We start from the raw sequence: 23,960 nt of genomic DNA on the forward strand, positions 1-23,960 counted from the left end.
AGATGTGAAGGAGAATTCATAAGCACTTAGGAAAAGACGATCACGGTGTTTAGAGAATCCAACTGCGCTTCTCCTTGGCTCTGTTATGATGTGACGGCAGATGTTATTGACGTGGGTCTGCTGTGATGATACTACAATGTTCATATGATGGACTACAAAAAGGACATCCTCACTGGATTGGTTTGTGTGTCTTGGAAAAGTCACGGTTAAACGCCACTCTAAAATGTGCAGTTTGATCATACAACACGCTGTCACAGATATCGCAAGTTTTGCATGAGTTTGCCATTGACATGCTAACTGCAGCTCCTCACTTATACTTATGGTCTCTTATGACAATTCATTTTCATAGTCCCTTAAAATCCCTTTTATATTGTTACTTATTTTATCACCAGGACATTTGCAATATCAGTTTATTCTATTTTTTTCAGATGCCTCAGTCTACATCATCTACTGTGTGATTTTTGTCTATTGTTGTCTACTATTGATGCAGTTTTACGCACGATGTGGCCAAGACAAATTGCCCTCCGGAGACAATTAAGTTTTTTTCTTACCTTATATTAATGTCGATCAGAGCGGTTGCTTGTGAACTCAGTGTTGTATCCCTAAACATGCAGTCTGGTGAACATGCCGTCAGCATGTCTATGAAAGGCTTCCTCAAAACTTACCACTATGGCACTGAGTTGTGTGATTAAACTGCACATTTCAGAGTGGCCTTTCACTGTGACCATCCCAAGGCACACCTGTGCACAAACGATGCTGTTTAATCAGCACCTTGATATGTCACATCTGTCAGGTGGATGGATTATCTTGGAAAGGGAGAAGTGCCCACTAACACTGACCCATTTCAACCAATATTTGAGAGAAATACATCTGCTAAGTTTATAAAAAGTCTTAGATCTTTTACTTAAACCTGTGAAAAATAGAAGAAAAACAAGTTTTTCACAAAAAAATAACCCAGTTTCCCTTGTTATATAACCTGAAACTTGTGGCCCGTGGGACAAGTCTGGCCAGCATTAGGGTGCAGGGTGGCCCACCAACCATTTTCTAATTCACAATGAAAAAAGAGATTCATTATGGGAATTTTTTGTGCGTTTAATGTTAGTAAGGTGCCAGAATGCATTAAAAAGCATCAAAATAGAGCTCATTTATATTTAAAAAAAGTGTCAGGGCATGAACCTCTAGACACCTGACAGAGGTCTAAATTTTTCAATATTCATTAATAACTTTTATTTTTTTTAACTGGCCCATGTAATATTCATTCATCGTGTAAAATAAGAAAAATACCTTTTTGTCTTAATATGAACTCGAAACACATCCCACAGCTCTTTCCAAAAATAACGAGACATAACATCGACTGTTACATTTATTTTGATTCTACAAAATCATCATGCAAATGGGGACTTCTCTGCATATTTCCCCTGTCAAAGACTGCCTGCAGGAATGGAATATTTTAACCAGTTGTACTAAAAGTTTTAAGCAGCATCGTTTTTTCCTTCAGTTGTGCCTTTTTTTTTAGCTTACAAAGACCATCTATCTCTCATATACACAAATACACACACCTACAATACATACATCCTTCAAAGCTGAAACCGTACAGTATTTTTCAAACCAAACTTGACGATTCCTTCATTTCCAGTTGTGTTTTCTGACACAAAACAGAGCCTTGTTTACCGTCTGTGAACGTCTAAATGAGATGTGGAGGCTGAGGTGCGTCATCACAGAGACCACAAAGCCACCGGAGGAAAGGCACTTAGTAGTGACAGATAAATTCTGATTGGCAGAGTTCTGTTTGTTGTGTTTGGCGGGTTTCCTCTCTTTGGTAAAAAGAGGAAGAGATGTGGCAATTTATGAATACTGCTGTGTGAATTTCTGGTGGAACTCCTTGACTTTGTTCAGCAGGATCTTCAGCTTGTCTGTTGGCGGCAAGATGGTCATTCTGGGAGGGAGAGAGGAAAAACATTAACTGTGTAAGTGAGCGATGCAACAGCAGCAGATGCTTTGTCTAAGAGTAAAAGATTAGTGTGGAGTTCTTTGCAATAATTTGAGAAAGAACTTCAATAACTAGTGAGAGTGCAAGATAAACATTTTTAATTATCTTCTTCCTTAAAGGAACAGTTCACCCAGAAATAAAAATTCTGTCATTATCTATTCGCCCTCATGCTGATGGAAAGTCGGGAAAGTTTTTATAGTCCACAAAACAGAGCTGGAGGTTCACGTGGGAAAAGGTGTTGCACTCATCTCCCCCAAAAAATGAAGCAAATGGTGACCAAATATGCAATTAAAACTTATTGAAACAGCATTTTTTGATCCCACATCCATCAAAGCATAAAAACATGCACTGTATTATTTCTGGGTGTCATTCTGGGCTTTAGCCTCAAATTTGTAATTTTTACTATTTTCCACCTGATCACATCATTTTTACCATATATGGCATATGGAGAAAATTCATGCTATTTCCAGGTGTACTGTAACAATTAATGTTGCTGTAAATCAGTGACATATCATAGGCTGTAAGATTAAAAAATAAATAAAATCTCCTTAGCATGTAATATATTGAATTTGTTTTTCTAAATACATAGTGGAATCATGTCAAAGACCTGGCCTTTTTAAGGGTTAAAATTCTGAAAATTAATGAATATTTGATGTTTATGATTAGGACTGATGTTGGTTAAAAATTAAATCAATGAAAGTAGAAAATAATATTAATGTTTGTTTTTTTTTAAAGCTTGATTTTGAGAAAGTACATTTTATACACAGAGCGATACGAATGTGTGTAATATTAAAGCAGGATCTAAGGGTTAATAAAGTCACACCCTTGCCTAAGTACTGTAGGTATATCCAAAAAAATCTCATACGACCCAGAAAGCATTTTCCCCATAGGCAACCATAATAATAGAGATGTCAAACTGTTGACAGGACACCCTGAACTGTAAACAAGGTCAATTACTCTCTATTATGAATTTTTAATCCAGTTTTACGTTTGTTAAACTTTCCTTAAGCCAAAAAAAAGTGAGTCTGTGACGTCATTAAAATGTTCAGTAAAACAGCTGAGCAGGAACTTGGAAACTTGGAAGCTCATTTTTTTCTGACGTATGCTCCAAGTGAACAATTGCCATTTGACTAAAGAGGCCCCATCTTGGGACTCATTATCCAGCTCTAATAATACATCCTTGGTTTAAAGTGAGTACATTAAACAGGATTTTTAGTCAGTAAAAAAGGTTAATACTCCCTCACAGTGAGTCATAATATTGATGGTGTGGCATGTGGATAATTTCCCTATTTATTTATGCACAAATGTGTTTAATTAGAAGACATCAAAGATCTGACAATGTGTTTATTTCGAGGACATAAAGCATTTGACAATGTGTTTAATAAGTGCTGGCAAGACCAGCCGGATGAATGGCAGCAAGTTTCCTTTACATCATTATTTCTCCTATTTTACCAATCTATGATCTTTTTACATGTGCAGCAAAGTGGGGCCTGTTACACATGAGAGAATAATAAACATATATGGAGAGACCGTTAGTCAGGTTATTAATGTAAGATTGTTTTTTAGGCTCTCCTGTCTTCTACATAAACATGACCTTGGTGCTGATTTAGACATGAAACCCAAATATTAAATTGCAGTCAGATAAAGCTATTTATGGAGCCTTCACTGTGGCCTACGTCATTGTAAGTATTTACGGATGTGCAGTGGTGTGTCTGCATTGCTCTGCAATTAAACCTTTGAAAACTAGTTGGCGACAGGGTTTTTATTTCACCTGGTTCAGTTTCTGTGAATAGCACTGAAGTTTGATTCAATGTGCCCACATGAAATACACATAAAACATGGCCTAATAGTCACAGCATTAAACAAAAGTACAGAATTCAGCTTCACAGATACAACAAATGCTACAACATGCTAACATCATTAGCATAAGCCTATGACATTTCCCATTACATAAAATTAGACTAGCACATGGGGGACTTTTCCTCTTCTTATATGAAACATGGATAAATCTCTCATAACGGTTCAAATGCTATTTTGTCGGGGCTTTATTGTTTTTGCAATTTATTGTTTATCTGCAAATTAAAGGTAAATAGAAACATTGTTTCCTCTAAGGTCTGTGTCTTGATGTGTAGTTATATTTCTGGGGAGGTGCACGTCAGGCTGAACCACAGGCTGAGGCATCGTGTATGCATGTATGCAGAGCCTATGCTGTGCTCCGCGTCAACACACAAGTATAAACTCAGCTTAAGAAATGGACGTCTGAGAGGGGCTTCATTGTTGAATTCCCATTTTTTTTTACCACAAGGCCACCGTCTTTTCAGTGACAAAAGAAACTAGAGCTGAAAAGACTGGTTGATGAATAAATGAATAAATAACAAGAAAATAACAAGCAACTATGATGATAATAGTCACCATCATCTTTAAAGTAATTTTTGAAGCAAAAATGTCAAAAATTGGGCACAAGGGATGTGATAGACGTATTTCATTACATCATTCATTCTGGCGTTTTAAAGATCAAACAATAAATCATTTTATCAAAAAATACTTTGATTAATCAGTCAAAATAGTTGTTAGTTACAGCCCTAGAAGATAGATATTTTTTTTCCTAAAGAAATACTTTTTTTGGCAACAGTTTATATTACAGACAATTTAATTTCCCCAACCATCAAGTTATTTTTCAAAGAAATAACTTGGGAGAGATAAAGTGAACTCAGAAGAGCTATGAAATATATGTCTAGAAGAGGCTTGAGAAAAAAAAAACAGCAGTCAATGTGGTTTACTAGAAAAGAAGAGCTATATTTTATGCCCTGCTCTGTACCTGAAGTGGTATGTTCCATCCCGCTGGCCGAAGCCGCTTCCAGGTACGAGGCAGATCCCCGTCTCCTCCAGCATCTTCATGCAGTAAAACATGTCTGGCTGCTGACCTTTGTCCTAATGCAGAGAAAAGAAACATTATAGTGCTGTTTCAGGCTCAACATGGTGGCATGAGAGTATTTCAACTGTTTGATCAGGAATTTAACTTATTTTTTTGATACGTGCAGTTTTGCTGTGACTATAGAAGTTATATTTATGACACAGTGACTCACAGTTTGGCCCTCACATGAAAAGCACTGTGTTCTTTTTTGCAGCATTCCCACTGAGCTGCTTTCCTCATTGTGTGTCCTTCCACTACATTCTGTTATTCATTCATAATCTACATTTATTAATAAGAAGGAGCAGAAACAGCTCAACTGAGCATCTCTTTGTGTCCACTGCTGAACCATAAAAATGGGAAATCACAACTAATCATACAGTGTTTATAGTTCTTAGAAAAACTCCTCAAAAGCTCTTCAAGTTAATTAATTTTTACTGTGTTAATTAGAACACAGTAAAACTTTTTGTTCTAAATATCCATGGCAATGTGTTAACCTTTTGTCCATGTGTTATTAAGCTCAGCTGCCATTCAGGGTTCAATACATTTTATTCAGCAGTACAACTGAAGGTTGACATAAATAAAACACAAATAATTGAGTACCTACTTGAGGTACAATAAAGATGAAGTATGTCTAATGTCCTCCAGATCAAAAGCTTTTGTAAAACCCTTTTAAAGTGTCTCTCAGCCTCAAAAGTAGCCGAGAACTGTGGTCATGAACGAGCTCAGTGCGCCGCACAGCAGCTCTATATAAACTGCCAATGCTGATGTGGAGTGTTGTTAAATACGTTGTTTTTTTATGCATTCATTTTGGGGGAGAGCAAAGCCAAAAACAAAGCAATGTGACCAAGATGGCGAGCAGGGTCGCTGGGATTGATCAGTTGTCAGTAGGTCAGCTGAAGTCTGACCTTATCCTTTGTAATCAGATTCTCAGTGGCTCCGCTCCCCCGAAATTCCTACTGAGCAGTCAACCTCGGGACAGAATTGAAACCACAAGCTATTGGAAATCATTTGTTCTCTTTAGCAAACAGGGAGGTGGATGCACAGTGTCCTGAACCCGGTTAAAGACTTATTTAATCAAGCGTAGAGTATGATGATCTTGTGTTAGGTGGAACATGAGTAATGTGGGCTGCTGAGGCCACGGAGATAAATAAGTCAAATAATTTTAAGTAGATCAAACTGTAACATCTATTTGCTCCTGTTAAATGTAATTTCCTTCAAGCACCAACACAGGCAAATTTGAAACATCTATAAGAGTAGGTTGAGGACTGACCGTGGCCTCTTTGACGGCCTTCTCAGGGATGCTTATGCGAGGGAAGGAGTACATCGCGCCCTGCACAGGATTGCAGCTGATGCCCTGCACAGTATTGAGAACTTGCTCTGTGAGTTTGGCCTTCTCCGATAAGACACTTAAGGTGGCTGTGCGCTCCTGGACATAGGAGAGAGAGAAAAAAAACAAACCAAAGAGAGACATTAATATAATCGGGGACATTAATACAAACTTAAATACTTAATCTCATGTAGCAGTCCCCTGTATTTGATTATGAGGTCTGTGGAAGATCTGAGTTTTTCTCATTTACTTTGGCTCAATTCTTGAAAGTGAATAATCTTTCCAAAACAATAACTTCAAATTTCTAAACAATAACTTAACTCAAACCAGTACAATTGTCTACCATTTGCGCAATAACCGCTTGTACATGGCTCGCTGCTCAAAATTAATGAGCTGATTCTCAGTGAATTGTCCTACTCTTCACAACCTCTAAACATTCATTGTTTGATCCATCCCCAGTGTTTACAGGTATAAACAAATTAAATTTAAGACCATTTAACACCACTTTAAATTAATTTTAAGACCAAACTTGCAATATAAATAAACACTAAAAGGGTAAAAACATATATATATATATTTTATGATAAAGACGTTGATGTCAGTTTAAAATGACAATGATACTCTCTGTGCTTAAGCACTAAAAACATACATCTACTGTTCAGGTTGGCTGGCAAGGCCGTAATCTAAAGATACACTCATTGCATGATCTAAATGCGTAAGGGGGAATAACTGCTTTTTTAGGCCTTTAAATGTGTGACATTTCAAGACTTTCTAAGGCCACCATGTTGAAAACTAAGCACTGACCGGGTCACAGACTTTCTCATTTTACAGCTTAACAGTACATTAAAATATATTTATGATACATTTAAATTGAGAGAAAGGCAAAGCAGTAGCAGGATCTTGAGTCATACTTGATCAGCGCTGCCTGGTTTGACAGTTTGACCGCTGTTCACGAACCGTGATTGACAAGACTGACAGATCAATTAGAGACACCTCAGCTCTGATTGGTTGCTTTCCAGCAGCGTGCTAGACTCATCAGACACACCAAATTATGGAGGAACATGATTTTTTCAAAATATTTGTTTCATGCACTGAACATAGTGAGTTTCAGTAAATATGACTAATAATTATTTTCATAAAAGTTACAAACTATAGCCTTAAAACCAGGAAAAGACAGCACTTAATAGACAACGATATCAAAATTTAAGAAGATATCTAGTGTTATGTCACAATATCAATATAATACTGATATATTGTCCATCCCTACAGCGTTCAGACTGTTTAAAAAATGAGCCAAAGCCAGTGAGAAATACTGTAAAAAGCACCACTTTTGGAAGTTGTCCCCTACGTTATTTTATTAGCTTAAATTGAAACGATGGCCAAATGTATCTCAAGCCTTTTCTAACAAAGTTTTCTGCTTGAATTTCTTCAGACTTCCGCGAGCTTCACGAGACACACAAATGGCTGTGCCAGATATTGTACCAGATAAGTGTAAACAAAGATCATATGAATGCTGTGACGTAAACAGAAAATCTTTTTACACAGAAGACCATTTCACACTTAAAACAGGTCACGACTCCAAGAGGCTTTTCAGATATAAGTCACTTATGCTGCTATATAAACACACACACTGACCATAAAATTGGTCAAGTTAATGAAATAAAATCTTGAAAATGAACCACAGAAATGACAATTATTTTTCATAAAACAATGATGGGATATGGTGCAGATTCGGTGTATTACAAAGTGATTTCACTTTGTGAATGTAATGGACATTATTCGACAGCAGTGAAGCAGTCAAACTCTATTAAAAGGCTGAGGGCAGCAGAGGAAAGATTTACCTCAAATATCATAGTGTTTCAGATATTTCAGTTGGTCAAAGACAAAATTCAAAATAGCCCATTGAGCCACAAAAACCCAATATTTCAAAGAGAATGTACAAAAAGAGATCATGTTGCGATATATTGGTGTATTGTATTTGTCTGTACCCCAAGTGTAAATGAATAAGGGTTGTGGGATGTGGTACCTTGATGAACTTGTCATACGATGGTTCCCCAGGCTGCGGGGGGTTGACCACCAGGTCCATGAGAGCCTGTCCAGGAACAGGAGGACACAGACGGACAGACACCAGCTTGGTCAGCTGGGCCTTCACCTCATCGTCCATGTTGATGATCTCCATGTAGCCTCCACGGAAGCCACACCTGAGAGGGAGAGAAAATATTATATAAGACAGAAAACAACATTATTTTAACAAGGTGATGGATTTATCGCCAGCTTTACACTTAAACGACTTACTCTCCCATGTAACACTTGGAGGTGGAGTGGAAAGACGCCAGCTCCACTGTATTTGAGTACTCTGGCCCCATTTCAAACAGAACCTTCTTAAAGGAGTGGAACTGGCAACCGTCAGCATACACGTTATCCTGGTACACCTGAGAGACAGAATGGCCGACGTCACCGTGTGCAGAAAACAATACAGCAGGTAGATGTTAAGATGCAGATACACAGAGGAAGTACCTCATCAGCCATGAGGAAGAGACGTTCCTTTGCCGCAAATCGGATTACCTCCTCAATGCACTCTCTGCTCTGAACCTGACCTGTGAATGAGAAGGAGGCTCATTGAGGAGGTTTGAAGTGGTGGTTACACAGGCAGTTGTGTCTATTTACTGCCATCTAGTGGCTTTTCTTTTGGTAGGGAATATTATTTATAGTCATAGAGATGCTGATGAGAAAATAAAATGATGTGTCCACTTCATACAGAAAAGATGTACTTTTAAAGAGCAGCTACATAATAACCATAATAATAATTATTATATTTATTTGTGTGATTATGTATTTATTTAAGGTGTATAAGGTGTGTATATATGTATATATATATATATATATATATATATATATATATATATAAATCATATAAAATCAAGAAAAAATACATTTGATACTGCAAATAAATCTGAAGCTTAATTTTTTCTGTTACATCAAAATTACAGTGTTTTTGACTTTTTACGTATTTTTTATCCCCTACAACTAACACAACTTTATTGTCTAGCGTGTGAAACTAGATGATGTCATATATTAACAATCAAGTAGTCACTCTGACAAAAGGAGTTAAAGGAAACTTTACCGGTGGGGTTTCCAGGGTTGATGATGCACAAGGCTCTTGGGTTGCAGTGGCGCCGGGCCTCATCCAGAGAGCGCTGCAACTCGCTGATGTCCAGACTCCAGCACTTATCCTCATTAAGGTAATAGTTGATCTGCACGGCGCCCAGTTCGGCTAGCGCAGCAGAGTACAGCGGATACTGGGGTATGGAGATCATGACGCCTGTACGGGTCGCACCCTCACCACAAACCAGCAGCTTCAGCATGGTCTGAAAGTGCAGGAGAGGGAGGTCAAGAAAGATATTTCACCCGACAGTGTTATCTGTATACAGGTAATCACATTTAAGCATTATATGTATGCAGTAGCTTTGTTTGAATGCCACCTTAAAGGCATATACATGTACATTTGTGTCAAAGATCAGAAAAGGAAACGGGTGCACTCTGAATTTCAGTTTGGTGCTCTGCATCTGTTATCTGCATGAAACTGACATCACAGAAAGGAGTCAGTTCTCTTAAAAAACACATCATGCAATCAATTTGGTGAGGTCATGTGAACAAGTCAATAGGTTAAAAGGTCCAGTGCCTAGGATTCAGGGGGGTGTATTGACAGAAGTTAAATATAATATCATATAATATAATATGATATAATAAGTATGTTTTCTCTAGTGTATAATCTCCTGAAAATGAGAATTGTTGTGTGTTTATTAACCTAGAAATAGTCCCTTATATCTGAATAAGGAGTTGGTCCTTGTCTACGCAGATTGCCATATATGCCACCATGTTTGCAGTAACCCAGAACAGACAAACCGAACACTGGCTTGAGATAGGGCCAGTGACATTTTCGAGACAGTCAGTGTAGAAAGCAACCCCTCTGCTAAATTTTCAGCCATTCCTCAAGTTTTTGCTTTTTCTCGATGTCATTAATATGTAATGCCTGGCTTTCAAAGGGCCACAAGCCAAAAATATTTGGACATCAGTGATCCAATTTTTGATCAAACTGATAAATGCTGCTTATTGTTCTTGCAAGCTTTTATTTTCCTGCTAGGTGCATCTTGTGTGATGCGTTCTTCAAAAAGAGTGAACCCACTAAAGAAGGGTTCACACCAAAATACATCTGTTATGTCAGTTTAGTGTTTAAAATAAATTAACCTGCAAAATGATCAAAACATCAGGTAACCTTTGACCCACAAACATGCCTGATCAAAAGTACAGCAGAGACACAAAGTCAGTTTGACAGATGAGACGTGTTTTGTACCACAATGCCGTCACTGGCCCCTGTGGTGAGGTAAATGTCGTCTGGGTTGCAGGGCACGCCGCCATCTCTTCGCTCAATGTAGCGGGCCACATCCTCACGCACGGAGTTGATCCCCTGACTGGCACTGTAGGAGCCTGACGTAGATTTATGTGGAGATAATAAAAGCTGCTGTGAGACTTAAGGCTTGCACACAACAAAAGCGCAACGCTTATAAAAAGAAAGGTGGTAATTAGCAACACAAAGCTTATTGTGCAGAAACACACCCATACTGTTCCCTCCGCAGGACTGCAGAATGCGGCGTGCTCTACTTTTAGCATCCTCTGGGAATGTGTTGTCATTCAGCAGTTCAGGGTAGGAGCACAGTGCCAAGACCTTGAAACAAAGAGAGATGTGAGGAAAAAGGGTGGAAGGGACGTTATGCAAAACACTGCAAAGATTACAGCAGAAGACAGGAAGGAAATGATTGACACCAACTTAGTTAAAGAGGAAGAAATCAGTATCATAGAAAGAAGTCAGAGGGGAGTTGCTATATTTAGATGAGAGGTTGGGGGTGGGGGGGGTTTAAGGAGCAGACCTGTCGGAAGAAAGTGATTGGCTGCTGGCCCATAGCATGCGCGTCGCCAATGTTGGCCTTGATGACCTCGGCAAAGGGCTTCTTCATTCCCTGCAGGGCATACACACAACATGTGGACATATTATTATACATCTGATGAATGGAGGAAAAAAGTGAGAGAGAATTAATGTCATTATGTTTTCTACATTTAAAGTGACTGCCCATTTACAAACTCAGACATTCAGAGAGAGCGGGGTCCCCTAAGAACACACTCTGCCCCTAAACAACCTTGACACAGAGCCCACACACAGTATCAAACACATACCGAAGTTTTCTATAAACATACATTCATGCCACGAGAGGCTGAGAGGCCGAGCAGCTGCTGAGCGCACAGCGGGTTCTGTGGTTTACTCATAACCACTTCCAGGGATGGATTATGCCGACTGGCTTTCCTGCAATGAGGTGTAAAAAAAAAAAGCTTTTCTATCTCTAAATATAATAAATATATTATAAATATATATTAATAAATAAATGTGTTTGATCCATTTCTTAATACTGTTTTATAAGTGACAAGATTCCGACACATTTTCATGGACAAAATCTCAAAGGAGAAAATGAAGAAATGTACGTGATAGTAAACAAAACGTTACACATTGACACTTATTAGAGCTACTTTATAATAATAAATTTGATGTTTTGTTACAAAACGTGAAAGGCTGTCTACAGAAGATTATTATAAGGTTTTAATGTAATATGATCAAATTACATGACTTTTCCAAAACTTTCAATGATTTTTACTGATTCCATGATACTTTACGTGCTGGAAAATGTGAAATTCCATGATTTAAACAAAGTACATTTCATATTCATCACAAGAGGTGTCTTTGCAAATGATCTATGAGGTAAATGCATTCAGCAAGTTTATCAAGCCTCAGGGATTCACAATATGTGTTTTAATGAAAATCTGTGATTATATTATAAACATGTTTGTTTGTTTGTTTTGTTGAAACTTCAATAACTTATTTAACTGTAACTTTAATTTTCAGGACGTACAATGGGACATTGCAGACATTTTAGTAAGATACAGGTGCAATACAATATATAGACAACAGCACAAAACACTTATACTTAACAAACAGAGGTTACGATTTCAATTTTATCCATACTTTTGTTGTTGTTTATGTCAGTCGGAGTTCTGTATGTGTTTGTGTGCAACTGAGTCGATATAACGTGTCAAAAGTTCATTCTCTACATTAACTTTATTCCTATTCCTCTCCAACCTTTTTTTGATGCTTACTGACACTATAAAGTGAAGATTCTTTAATGACAGAAAATTGAGTATTTTATGCAAAATTACACCTAAATTGAACTTTTGATTCATAAGGGAGGTTACACTGCAGCACTGTATAAGAGACAGAAATAATTAGGTAAAAACAATTTGCAGCAACCTTGATGCTGATTATTTGTGCAAACATACGCACAAAGTTTCAACCTGTGCAAACCACCTTATCGCACTGATACCATTAACCTTCTGACACAGAAACGCAGAGACACACATTTCACAAAAGGCCTTTAACCTCTTTAGTGTACGCTGGGAGAGAACAGGATGTACGACACCAAAGCAGCAGTAAACAACATCAAACAAAAATAATTAGGGTAATTTGTCACCAAAATACAGGTATGACTTTACAGTCTTGCAGGCCAATGATATAATGTGTCTGAAAGATGATCTCCTGAACAGCTGAGACCACTGACAGAGGTCCAACAGCAATGCAGGCAGCCACGCATACAAACACAAGCCTGCACACTCCTGCTGCTAACACCAGATGTTTGGGACAGCGTGACACCGCAGAAAAGACACAAGAGGAGCCTCACACTGACACCACACAGAAATCAAAACAGCCTGTTTGTTTGATTTGTCCAATCCAGTTCAGATTTCAGGAGGCTCCAGTCTCCCGCTCTCTCATTGGTCACACATTAGAGGCGTCTCTCTGTCTGGACCAATGGCAATATAGCTAGTGAATAACACCCTAGGGTCAAACATACCGCCCATTCATGATGGGGATCTTTTAGAAACACACTGACCTCCGCTCCTGAGAACCAACTCGAAAGCTTTTTGTCCTCCATCGCTGATAAAACAGTCCAGCTAACAAAGCTGAAGGTGAAACTGTGCTCTTGGTGTAAAGCTTAGGCAGGATTTCTTTTTACTCCCAAGGCTTTCCAAAGGAAATGTTCCTTTAATGACGTAAAACTGCAGAAGCTCTTGTAAACAACACTGTGACTTTATCTACTAAGTGTATAATGTAATCATAAACAAAGATATGACATTTTACTTTGCATAAATGGACTGTGTACGTTTTTAAAGAAGTATTTCATCGATATAAAGAGGGTCATCACATAAAACTAAGCTGCCTATGCAGTAGAAAGACACAAATACCTTTGAAAATGATGCTACATGACTTGAGAAAAAAGAAAAAGGACTGTGGCATTTGCTTTTGCTCAAGAGGTAGAAAACCTGAAGCTACCAGAATGCACTGGGCTGTACCTGACAAATAAACACTCCTGTTGGTGGGTGTCGTAATCACAAACTATCTCGTATTCCAGTTAAACAATGCAATAGAACATGTTTCTGACAACATTTGAGGCAAGAAATATGCAGCTCAGTAACAGCACTGCTTAGTTTTACCATTTGATCTTTTTAAAAAAAAAATTTCCAGCCTACATTTTCACTGAGCAGGACGCAGTGCGGCGCCCACAAACTCTAGCTATTACAGCTACATAAGCATTAAAAGATGTTTTTAAAACTATTCTTTGGCGAGAAATGGGTGATGAAGTAATATAATCTTGATTAACATTCGATTTACACTGCCTATTTTTAAGGGACTGATTAGTTGGAAGGAAGTTTACCACAGTTCTTCTGCACACAGCACCTGTGTTGTGTTGATACAAAGCTGGTTGAAAATCTGCAAAGTTTCCCATTAAGGTCTCAGTCGGTATGTTTACATAATGTTAGAAAAAGTTGCATTATTGTGTTAGTCTGACTAAAACTGGACTTTTAAAATACATGGAAACATATTAGTCCGACTGAAATCCTACTGAGTGGAATTTCTTGGCTTCCGACTAAGACCTAGATTATGCTGTTGGGGTTCGATTTATTCTTTCATGTATACGCCTGATGTGGACCTGAACTGGCCTAGGCGTTCTGTGGATGCTCCATAGTCCCTGTGCCAGGCTTTGACCCGCAAGTCAAACAGCATAAAAGCTGGGAAAAACAAACGAAGAAGAAGGGAGGAAAATAAAACATGATGAAAGTATCTACATGACGAGTGTTTTCACCAATCCACATGCAAAACGTTTGCCTTGTTTGGTATGTGACATAATAGGTCAAGAAGGTCTGGAAGTAATTAGCTGAAAGGGGACATATCGGCAACTACTGAGGCGGAGTCGGACATACTTCCACCAAAAATCGATTCTTCCCCACTGCTTGTATACTGAGACAAAAACAGTAGTCCCATTAAATGGCCTAATATATAACCAGAGCTTGACATAATTGTGCTTGTAAACGTACAGAGTAAGTTGATGCCACATACACTCAATATTCACATCAGTGCATTAAGGTTGGAACTCATCATGGATTCTACAATGAAAAACAGCTTTAGAGGTTTGCATATTGTATTTCATTCTGGCAGGATATGTGAAAAGAGTCTGACAAAGCCTTGTGTGTCTACAGTCTGTCCCCATAGCCACTCTTGCCAAATGTCCCCATTCACTATTAGCTAGCTGCTCATTAGGAAAAACAAAGACCACAATGTAATAACTGCGTGTTTGTGCACTTGTTAACTGGTACAATAAAGTGGCTCAAACTTCTGTCTATTCACTGTTTGGAAAATTTAACAACTAACAAAGGCTTTATTTTGGGAAAAAAACAGGAACAAGGGTGTGTACTGCAGATAATAAGTAGAGATCTCAGATCCAAAAAACAAGGTGTGTAGGAAACTGGAGAATGGTGTCACAGCGTGTCTTAATATGTGTGTTTAATTCGTAGATGAAATCGAGAATACTACTGTGACCGGTTTTCCAAAGAAATGCAACACCATCGAAACCACAAGGGAGGAGTTCACAGAATGACGGGAAATGTGTTTTGGAAAAGAGAACAACACTTTTAAGATGGGAGGACTGGAGATGATTACTTGGGGTACATTTTTGCCTTCTGGCAGTGTGCTTTACTATTGAAAACACTGGCAGCGAAACAGGCTGCACTCAGTAAACAAAGAATTTGCAGTGCTTTCCCTTCCCTAGGTAGATATGTAATAGATTAAAAGTTTGTTCGCATTTGTAAGAATTACAAAAATTCTCATATCCCCTGCTAAAAAATGCACCTATCACTCAATATCTGGATTACCACCCGAATCCAATTTCTCCGGCTTTTTTAACATCTAAATAACAATTCAAGAACGCCTGATCAAACAAGGGAAGAAAACAAATATCCCGTAAAGAGAAAGGGGTTCAGCTGCAGGTAAGCATTGGTCAAAGCAAACAGAACATAAAATCTTTGGTGCCAGTGAACCATCTGGTTAAAAAGGTCACCTCTGTCATTACAGTCCCACCTGTCCCTTTCACCTGCACAAGAACCTGCCCGCAATACTCGTCCCTTCCTGAGCAAAGCACTCAAGAGAGGACAGTTTTCACACCACACTGCACTCGGTACACAGCTGGTTGCCACATCACCATAAACTGAGTGAGAGGAAAGGATCGGATACAGCTTTTCAAAAAAAGAGCGAGAGAGAGAGAAAAATGATCAAATGGGCTGTATTTATTATGCCAACGGGATGGAAAGAACCTTTAACTCTTTGCCTTCTGATATTTAAACTTTTGAGTGGGTCATTCACCACAGCGATAAGAGAGTATGCATGTTTTCAAGCTGGTCAAGGGTAAGTTTGGTCATTTTCGAACTACACCGGGACTGCTGCAGACAGCGGCTGCGATACAGCTGCAGTGTAACCACTCCGGCATTTGGCACTGTCAATTTACATCACACTAAAAGTGCTTGTTTTTGCCACTGGCATGTTCGGACCATTATTTTGAGTTTCTGAGAAGTTATTTAAAATATCCCTACAGAAAAAGACCTTTAAGATCTAACACATTTTTCTATAAAGTTCTAAATAAAGGGCAAAAACAATAAATTTGAGGACCTTTTCATTAAAGGTTTTGCAGAGTAGTTTACAGTGAGTGAAGTGTAAAGTCATGAGTCATGCATGAGGGAGTTTTCTGTCTATTCTCTATTTTGTACAGGGACTTTGGTCAAAAAACACTGCGAATCTCTGCAATAGTGAACAAATCAGCCAAGCTAGATATCAGGGATTGTCAGAGGTAAAGCGGGGCAACAGATATGTGCATCACTAGTGCGTCACTGTGACACAGATTGTCTCAGCGACAAAAACTGGTTTAGACTCTAGACTTTCACCTCTAACTGAGGATCTTTCCGTAAGCCACTGTATTTACGAAACTGGGTTTAAAGGAAGTCTTAAAAACAGGTTAGACATTAACATTATTCGGGACTACAGATTTCTAACATGATCACCTTCCTCAGACTGACTAACTGATGGACTTTGATAAGAGGGCGTGTGAGTAGCATAGAAAGTGATAACACACTGTTTTCTTTTGCGGTAATGTTTAGATAATAGTGAGAACATAACTAGGAGTGTAAACCTGCTGATGTGCAATTATGTCTGATGAAATACATAACATTCAGACATAAAGCACAACTGTTTATCAGCAGCAATTTGGCACAAAAGCCGCTTCAGATTGAGACATTTCTAGCAAGTTATCAGTGGGAATTTACTTTAAGACTAACTCACATTTGGAGTTAGAAGAAATTCAGATGAAAAATAGTCAGGTTATTATGACGACTCCTGACTAGTACGAACAAGTTCCCAGTTTTCTGTTTCAAATACAGTAACTGTTTTTGAACTGTTAGGAACTACATTTCCTCTGATAGAAAATATTCTGGACAAACTGGTTTTTGGTGATCTATGAAAAGGTACACAGCTTTTTTTTTCCCTGTCTGCCCAATGGTGGTGACTGTAACTAAGTAAATTTACCCCAGTATGAATCTGAAGTACATTTAGTTCACTTAAGTCTATTCTTTCAGTGCCACTTTATAATTCTATTCGAGTATATTTCAGAAGAAACGATTGTACTTTTTATATCACTGCATTTATCCGAAAGCTTTAATTACTTTACAAATTAAGATTTTTGCATTAAAAACATCAGTAGAGTTTTGTTTTTTCGGTTTTTAGGAAATTAAACAATCCAACAGTTCAAAGTATAGCTGAAACAATTAGTCAATTAATCTATTTGCTGAGTAACTAAGAGTTACTTTAGTCAGTTTATTTATTACATTTCTCATATAGATATATAGATTAGCAATAAAACTAGTTAAATCTTTGAATACTACCTTAATTGTTACTTTTATGGTTCTTGTTATGGATATATTTCTATGGAGAAATCATGTTGCTAAGTAAAATAATTTAGAAACCTTGGTCCTCCAAACATATGGAGAACCTGTACCTCTCTCAGATGACATGTTCAGGTAAAATGAGATAAGCTGGTTAAGTGAAATGCGACAATCGTGTTTGTTTTGTGACCCTTTGAAACCTGAGCAAAAAGTTTTGATTTCTTTAGAAAATGTGGGCAAATTGGCAATGAGCAACGTGACAAGAAATGTCCCACAAAGTGCAAGAAACTGGTCTAGGGTGACGAAAAATTTGTTTAGAGAAAAAGGGAAATTTAAAAAAAGGGGGTTTTAGCTGCAGGTTTTAGCTGCAGGACTGTCAGCATCAAGATCAGCAAACCAACATGCCATATGGTTTATCTTGGAAGGTCAAAAAAAAACCTGTCATGTCTTTTGCTTTGCACATCCCAGCTAACTCAAACCAATAAAATTGATTTCTAAAAAGTATTTTTGTAGGAACAACTCAATAACACATTTTGTGGCTGGCTGCTGTTTCAGGAGCCAAAGATGGAAACCCTTATTTGTCCCGTTTTACCTGATGTCCCACATTACGCGACTTAACCAGACTTCCTCCAACACTGATAACAGGTTAATGCTTGATACATCCATGGGTTAATGTCAGACAGAAAACACAAAATGCATCTCACATGCACAGATGAGGAGTAAGGCTGCCAGTGAGACCACACACATAATGTTGTCAACAGGTGGAATTAACAGTGAGATCCGACGGTGTGCACCAACCTCAGAGAGCTCTCTCTCCAGCTCCACAGCCCGCTGCACGATGGGCCCCCGCACCGCGTACTCCACCTTCTTCACCGTGGGGTTCATAGTGTCGATGGTCAACACCTTGGCCCGGGACGACACTCCATTCTCGGTCATTTTCTCTTTGGGTAGCCCGCGCCGCGTTGCACTCAGACTCGACAAAGCTCTGCCGGGAGAGGAGGACGACAGAGGGGGAGAGGTGAGTGAACGGACCCTGGGACCCCCGCCGGTCCGCTGCGCTCCACCGCTACCCGCTAACAACTCGCTTCGCCCCCGGCACAAAAACCGGACGTTTCTGGGTGACAGCATCCATGTGGCTGACATGTCGCACGGTCTTTTTTTTTCTCAAGTTTAGTAACTTTAAACGCGGTACAAAGCGACTTGCACCACACGGTTGCTTCACTCGAGAGGAGTGAAATTAAAGTTGGCTCCCCCCGCGCTCCTAAAAATGACTAAGCGCTCAGACCTTTGGATCTTTCAGAGGTTAAAGTACAACTGCAGCTTCGACAAAATTGTAATTAAATCCTCACACACCCTGACTGCATCCACACTCTGACTTTTAGGAGTACAGTCTCTGCTTGTACACATGGCAACACCACAACCCGCGAGCGTAACCCTCCCCTTTGTGTGGCTTCATGTTGACCGTTATCCCACCCCCTCTCCTCCGTTATCTTACGCACCCGTGAGGCTGTCAGTCAGGGACGGTTCTCCGGTTACCGAGCACAAACTGCTTTGGACTTGGCTCAGAGGGACCAGTGGACCGGGCGCAGCTTCCAGACTTTATCCCAGTCTCACTGCACCGCGCCACAGTTTTTGTCCAGAGAGCTCCATGCGGTTTGGGTGGAGACTTTGTAGGCTTCTTGGGGAACAAAATAATTATGAATGCCCCTCCTATTTTGTCTGCAGCCTGCTTTAGTTTCCTCTATATGCTGAGGTGGATAAATGCAAATTGCTCTGACAAAATCTGTATTGGTTGTGCAATCACAATAATTAGGGGGGAAAAAAGCAAAAATCACACAGGAACTTAACACAAAAAAAACACAAAAAGCTAGTCTCAATTAGACGCCCAGTCCTTTTTAGTATCCCAGCGTGGTCACACGTTTTAACAAATAAAGGCCTGTCTCAAAAGCAGTTCAGTTTTAGAAAAGTTCTTTGGATGTATTAAACCTAGATTGTTGACTACCTGTTGGAGATAACATTAGTTATCTGCCTAGATCACACATACAGTATGGATATATGTTTAAACTTTTGTCAATGTGGACATGCTACACACAGTTTCTCAATCATTCAGTTCATTTTACTGAAACCAAAGAAGAGTGTTATTGGCATGGGAAAAAAGATAGATGAAAAAAATAATTGTAGGTGCAGATGATGATATATAAAAAAAAAAATAAAAAAAAAAGGTAGGGGAAATGTCCAGTGAGGTACATTTCTAATTATATATGTAAAATTGTTTTACAGAATTATTAACATTTCTATATTTTTTACCAGGTCATTTATTTGTTGCTGTCCTTTTTGTTCTTGCTTATTTTATTTTATTTATCTATTTATGGCATATTTTCAGGTAATTTTTTGGGACTTTTAACAGACGTCTTGCTAACGTCTGGGTCATTTCTTCTTTTGTTGCTCTTAACCATCTTCCCATGTATTTGAATAAAATAAAGCCAATTTTACCAGGCCTCAAAAGGTTAAATAAATAATTTGACTGTATTTCCATCCTTGATGAGCAAGTTTTATGTGAAAAGAATTAAAAGCCCGTCTCATATAAAAGCCTGTTGACTTCAGTGGTTTAGGCTAATAATAGCCTAGTAGTTTTACTGTACTTTATATACCCAAAATGTGCATTGAGAACAGAGCATCTGTGATTAGAAACTACATACTGGGACTACATACTTCAAGTAAAACTCTCTGCCTTCACTCTGAAAAGCAGGACTGCGATCAGTTTCCTGAAATTATCAGTACTGTTATAAACACTAAAACCCTGCAATTATCACTACCTGAGTATTCATTCACCAACAGTGTGTGTCTGGGTTTTGTCAACAGTCACTGCCACTATTATTATAGCATTATGGGGTGCTGAATCAGAATACAATAGTTGTTTGTCAAAATACAACATTTTATAAAACATTTCACAAAACACCACGTAGTTGTTTTGTGAAATGTGTTGCGTGAAATGTACTATTTTCTAAAATGCTGTAGAGTTTTGGGAAATGTTGTTTTCTGAAATGTAGTGTTTTTTGAAATGTGTTTTGTGAAAAGTTGTGTTTTCTGAAATGCTGTGTTTTACTAAATATTTTTGTGCTTGTAAAATGTGTTGTCTGAAATGTTGCTGCATTTTGACCCCCGTGGCCAACGTAAATACATCTCCTAAATGCTACAGACTGAACCCTTAAGTTTTTTGCATGAAAGGTTCACCCAACTGAGGCATACATTATCATTATCACATCAACATAAGGAAAATTATGAACAAATCACTCAATGATACAAAGACCCACAGAATGTAAACAACTATATTCAGAATTAAAACTACATTTTTGAGGCCAAATGATTCAAAATGACAAAAAACAAGCAGCAGGCACTTATTTATCCCAGTGTAAGATTTTCACATAATTCTCTGATACAGTTTGAAATACAGTGCAATCCATGTGAGGATGTAAGTATTCAGTCGGACCAGCTTTCAGTATTGTGACAGGGACGGCCTTAAAGCCACAGGAGTTAGACACAATTGTGCGACAGTGACTTATCTCCTGAATGCAAAACAAAGCTCAAACAAGTTTACTTTGGTTCGCCATTTTCAGTAATTTTTATATTTTTGTCAGTGTTGAACTCTTGAGCAGTAGTTAAGTAAAAATATATCTTTCTATTTTGCATATTTTACCGGTGGTCTGTTAACCCTTTGTAACTGGGTTGTAACTGAGCAAACTGGTTTCTTTCAAAAACATGGGGGGAAAAGGCCACGGGTAACTTGGTAATAAATCTTTAATAAACTGCAAGACATTAGTAGATTTGAATAATCAATTATCTGAAAAAAAAACAAGGAAAAGAAAAAGAAAAAAAACAAGGGAAAACTATATTTATAATAATCATAATTACATATTTAAAATTATGTTACATAATTATAATAAGTTTAGAGCACCCTTTCCAGATTGTTTCCTTGTTTGTTTTGTTGTGTTTTACTAATTTTCAGGTTATTTTCTTGTACTTTTTCATGATTTCTTGCAAATTTTTGGGACACTTCTTCTGCATTGCTCATACCCTTCCTCCCATTTTTTCTGATTTTGTTTTGTTGTTTTTTTTAAGAAAACAAGCCAATTTGCTCTGGTTTTAAAGGGATAACCATCATCTGTACAAAATATGGACAGATGGAAGCTGATTTTAAGGCCTCTATCAGTTAGTCAATAAAAAATTATATGTTTGCAGTCATCAGTAAAGATACCAGAACACACCAAACAGCAGTGGCTAAATCAGATATTCACCTGTACACTAATATATTATTAGGTCAAAATATACCAAAGTTGAAGATGTTGTAACAAAGTTAACTGTTTAATTAAAACCCAGTGGCTGTAACTATATCAGAGAGAGTCTGTGTAGCCACCGTACGCAGCGCAAAGGTGGGCACCGACAGTGGGATGAGCAGGAAGAGCTGGTGCTGCGGTGTCTGAAGTCCGAAGCTTTTGCACTCCTCTGTAACTAGATAGCACTGCAGTGGTTGGTGGGAGAAACCAAGGACAAAGTCTTCAGTGTGTCCTCTCTGGGCCCGCTCCTCTGGGGAGACACACAAAGTCTCCTCCTGGTTAAAGTAGCGTGTCATGCTGAAGATGTAGAAGAGCTTTAGTAGCTCCCAGCAGCGGGCCTTGGAGGGTAAAGGGGGGTCACCAGGTGGATGATTAGTGGAAGTCCGCACACAGGAAACTGAGCGACGTGTTTCACGGTTGATGAGCAGAAGTGCCAGCACATCAGGACGCAGGGTTACAGATCCTGGTAAGCAGCGCTCTCCAACGCCCAGACAGTCTCTCAGGGTCTCCACCAGGGGTGTCCAGAAACGAACCACCAGTCCACTTTCAGCTTTATGCAGGGATGGTGTTGGGCCACACAGCACACACACATCTGCCCCAGGTAGCAGCTGGAAGCGAAGTAGGCGGTGGGCCACAGTGGGGCTGCCCTGAGGAAGGAAAACTGGGTAATCACAAGAGACTGATCCAGAAGCGGAGAGGGATCGCATCAAAGCAGAAAGCAGCACAACCTCTTGAGGTGCAAGGCGCCACCACTTCTCAGTGGCTGCTGCTATTCGCCCATGGACAATGAGGCAGCCAAATTCACTGTCTGCAGCCTGAGCAAAGCCATCAACAGCCTCCCGAAGCAAAGCAGGGTTTGGAGGCAGAAGTGAGTCCGCACAGTGGGTCAGGTTACCCAGGATGCCCTCTTGCTTCTCCTCCAACAGCTGATCAATGAGGCTGAAGCAGGACCGCAAGTCCCTCTTCAGCCTCTCAACGTTTCTAACATTGGTCAGCTCATCTTGTCCCAACACCAGCACCATGCAGCTCCACACATTCTCCAGGAGGCGCTGTAAATACATCTCCTCCTCTTTGCTGCTGCCACCTGGTCCACTCACAGCGATGAGCATCACACTGTCCTGGAAGACTCTCCACACCACTTTACCCCCACCTTCAGTCTCACAGCTGGACAACACTACTCCCTGACCACCTCCAAACATGTGGACACCGTTCAGGGAGCCGATGACTGAGAAGGGGAGCTGTTTGGAGGCCCCTCTTGTGAAGAGAGGGACCCCACTGCTGGCTGTGAGGCAGAGCAGCTGTGTTGACCCATGCTGGAGCAGCATCATGCTAGCTGTGGTTCCCTCTTGCATGCGCTTTGGTATTGCTCTCAGCTGCAGCCAGTCGACAACAAAGACCGAGCAGCTAACATGGTTTTAGCCGTGAGAATGAGCACCGTGGTGAACCGTTAGCATCACTTAGCGTTACCGTTTAACCACGTTACTGTAAACAACGGGCAGACAATAGATATCATGCAGCAAACCTATCTTTAATACCTAAACATGACACATAGCGTCGGCTAACTAACCACTTGCTAACGCTAGCTCGCCGTTTTAACCATGTATTTTTAACATGCTGGGTTAACAAAAGAAGTTACCGTCGTTTCCACAGTAACGCTGTCCCATGATTCATTCTTCACTCTGCTGAGGACGGTTTCATTTGGCTGGTCGAGCGGCAGTTGTGATTTATGAGCTCTAATGTAACGGCTGCAGGAGCGGCACAACAACACTGACCTGGGTTCAGTCCCCGGAGCTGACGGGAACGTTTATGATACTGACAGCCTTTAGTTCACTTCTCGCGAGAGCCGGACCACTCGCGTTCAGACGATGACGTCACGGTTTCACTATAACTTTGCCATACTGTTGATCTTCAGGAAAAATTTTAAGGAATTTTAAGGATTTTTTTAAGGAATGTTAAGGACTTTACCACCCAAATCCTCTAATTGAATACAGCCTTGTTTTAATATATGATTGTATGGCTGTTTATATTTCC

At 39.3% G+C, this 23,960-nt stretch overlaps 2 protein-coding genes across 4 annotated transcripts; both read right to left on the reverse strand.

Annotated features, from left to right (window-relative positions):
• Positions 1-1,350: 1,350 nt before the first annotated feature.
• gpt (glutamic--pyruvic transaminase) lies at positions 1,351-23,715 on the reverse strand. 3 transcript variants are annotated; one of them, XM_042497604.2, is made up of 12 exons: positions 23,566-23,715; positions 18,394-18,580; positions 11,160-11,249; positions 10,849-10,957; positions 10,586-10,719; positions 9,356-9,599; positions 8,749-8,828; positions 8,527-8,663; positions 8,258-8,432; positions 6,175-6,330; positions 4,809-4,921; positions 1,351-1,936 (listed from the first exon to the last, which is right to left on the reverse strand). In XM_042497604.2, exons 1-12 carry the CDS (start codon positions 23,598-23,600, stop codon positions 1,846-1,848), a joined length of 1,551 nt encoding a protein of 516 aa, XP_042353538.1. In that variant the 5' UTR covers positions 23,601-23,715; the 3' UTR covers positions 1,351-1,845. The 3 variants fall into 3 exon arrangements, with proteins under 3 accessions (XP_042353538.1, XP_042353540.1, XP_042353537.1); XM_042497606.2 differs by lacking the exon at positions 23,566-23,715 and adding an exon at positions 19,095-19,246; XM_042497603.2 differs by lacking the exon at positions 23,566-23,715 and having other exon boundaries at positions 18,394-18,975.
• fuz (fuzzy planar cell polarity protein) lies at positions 20,907-23,559 on the reverse strand. Its single transcript, XM_042497607.2, has one exon. It carries the CDS (start codon positions 23,279-23,281, stop codon positions 21,962-21,964), a length of 1,320 nt encoding a protein of 439 aa, XP_042353541.2. The 5' UTR covers positions 23,282-23,559; the 3' UTR covers positions 20,907-21,961.
• Positions 23,716-23,960: the final 245 nt, after the last annotated feature.

This window comes from Plectropomus leopardus, chromosome 12, assembly GCF_026936395.1.
Source record: "Plectropomus leopardus strain MGB_pleo_1.0 chromosome 12, ASM2693639v1, whole genome shotgun sequence".
Classification (NCBI taxonomy): domain Eukaryota; kingdom Metazoa; phylum Chordata; class Actinopteri; order Perciformes; family Serranidae; genus Plectropomus; species Plectropomus leopardus.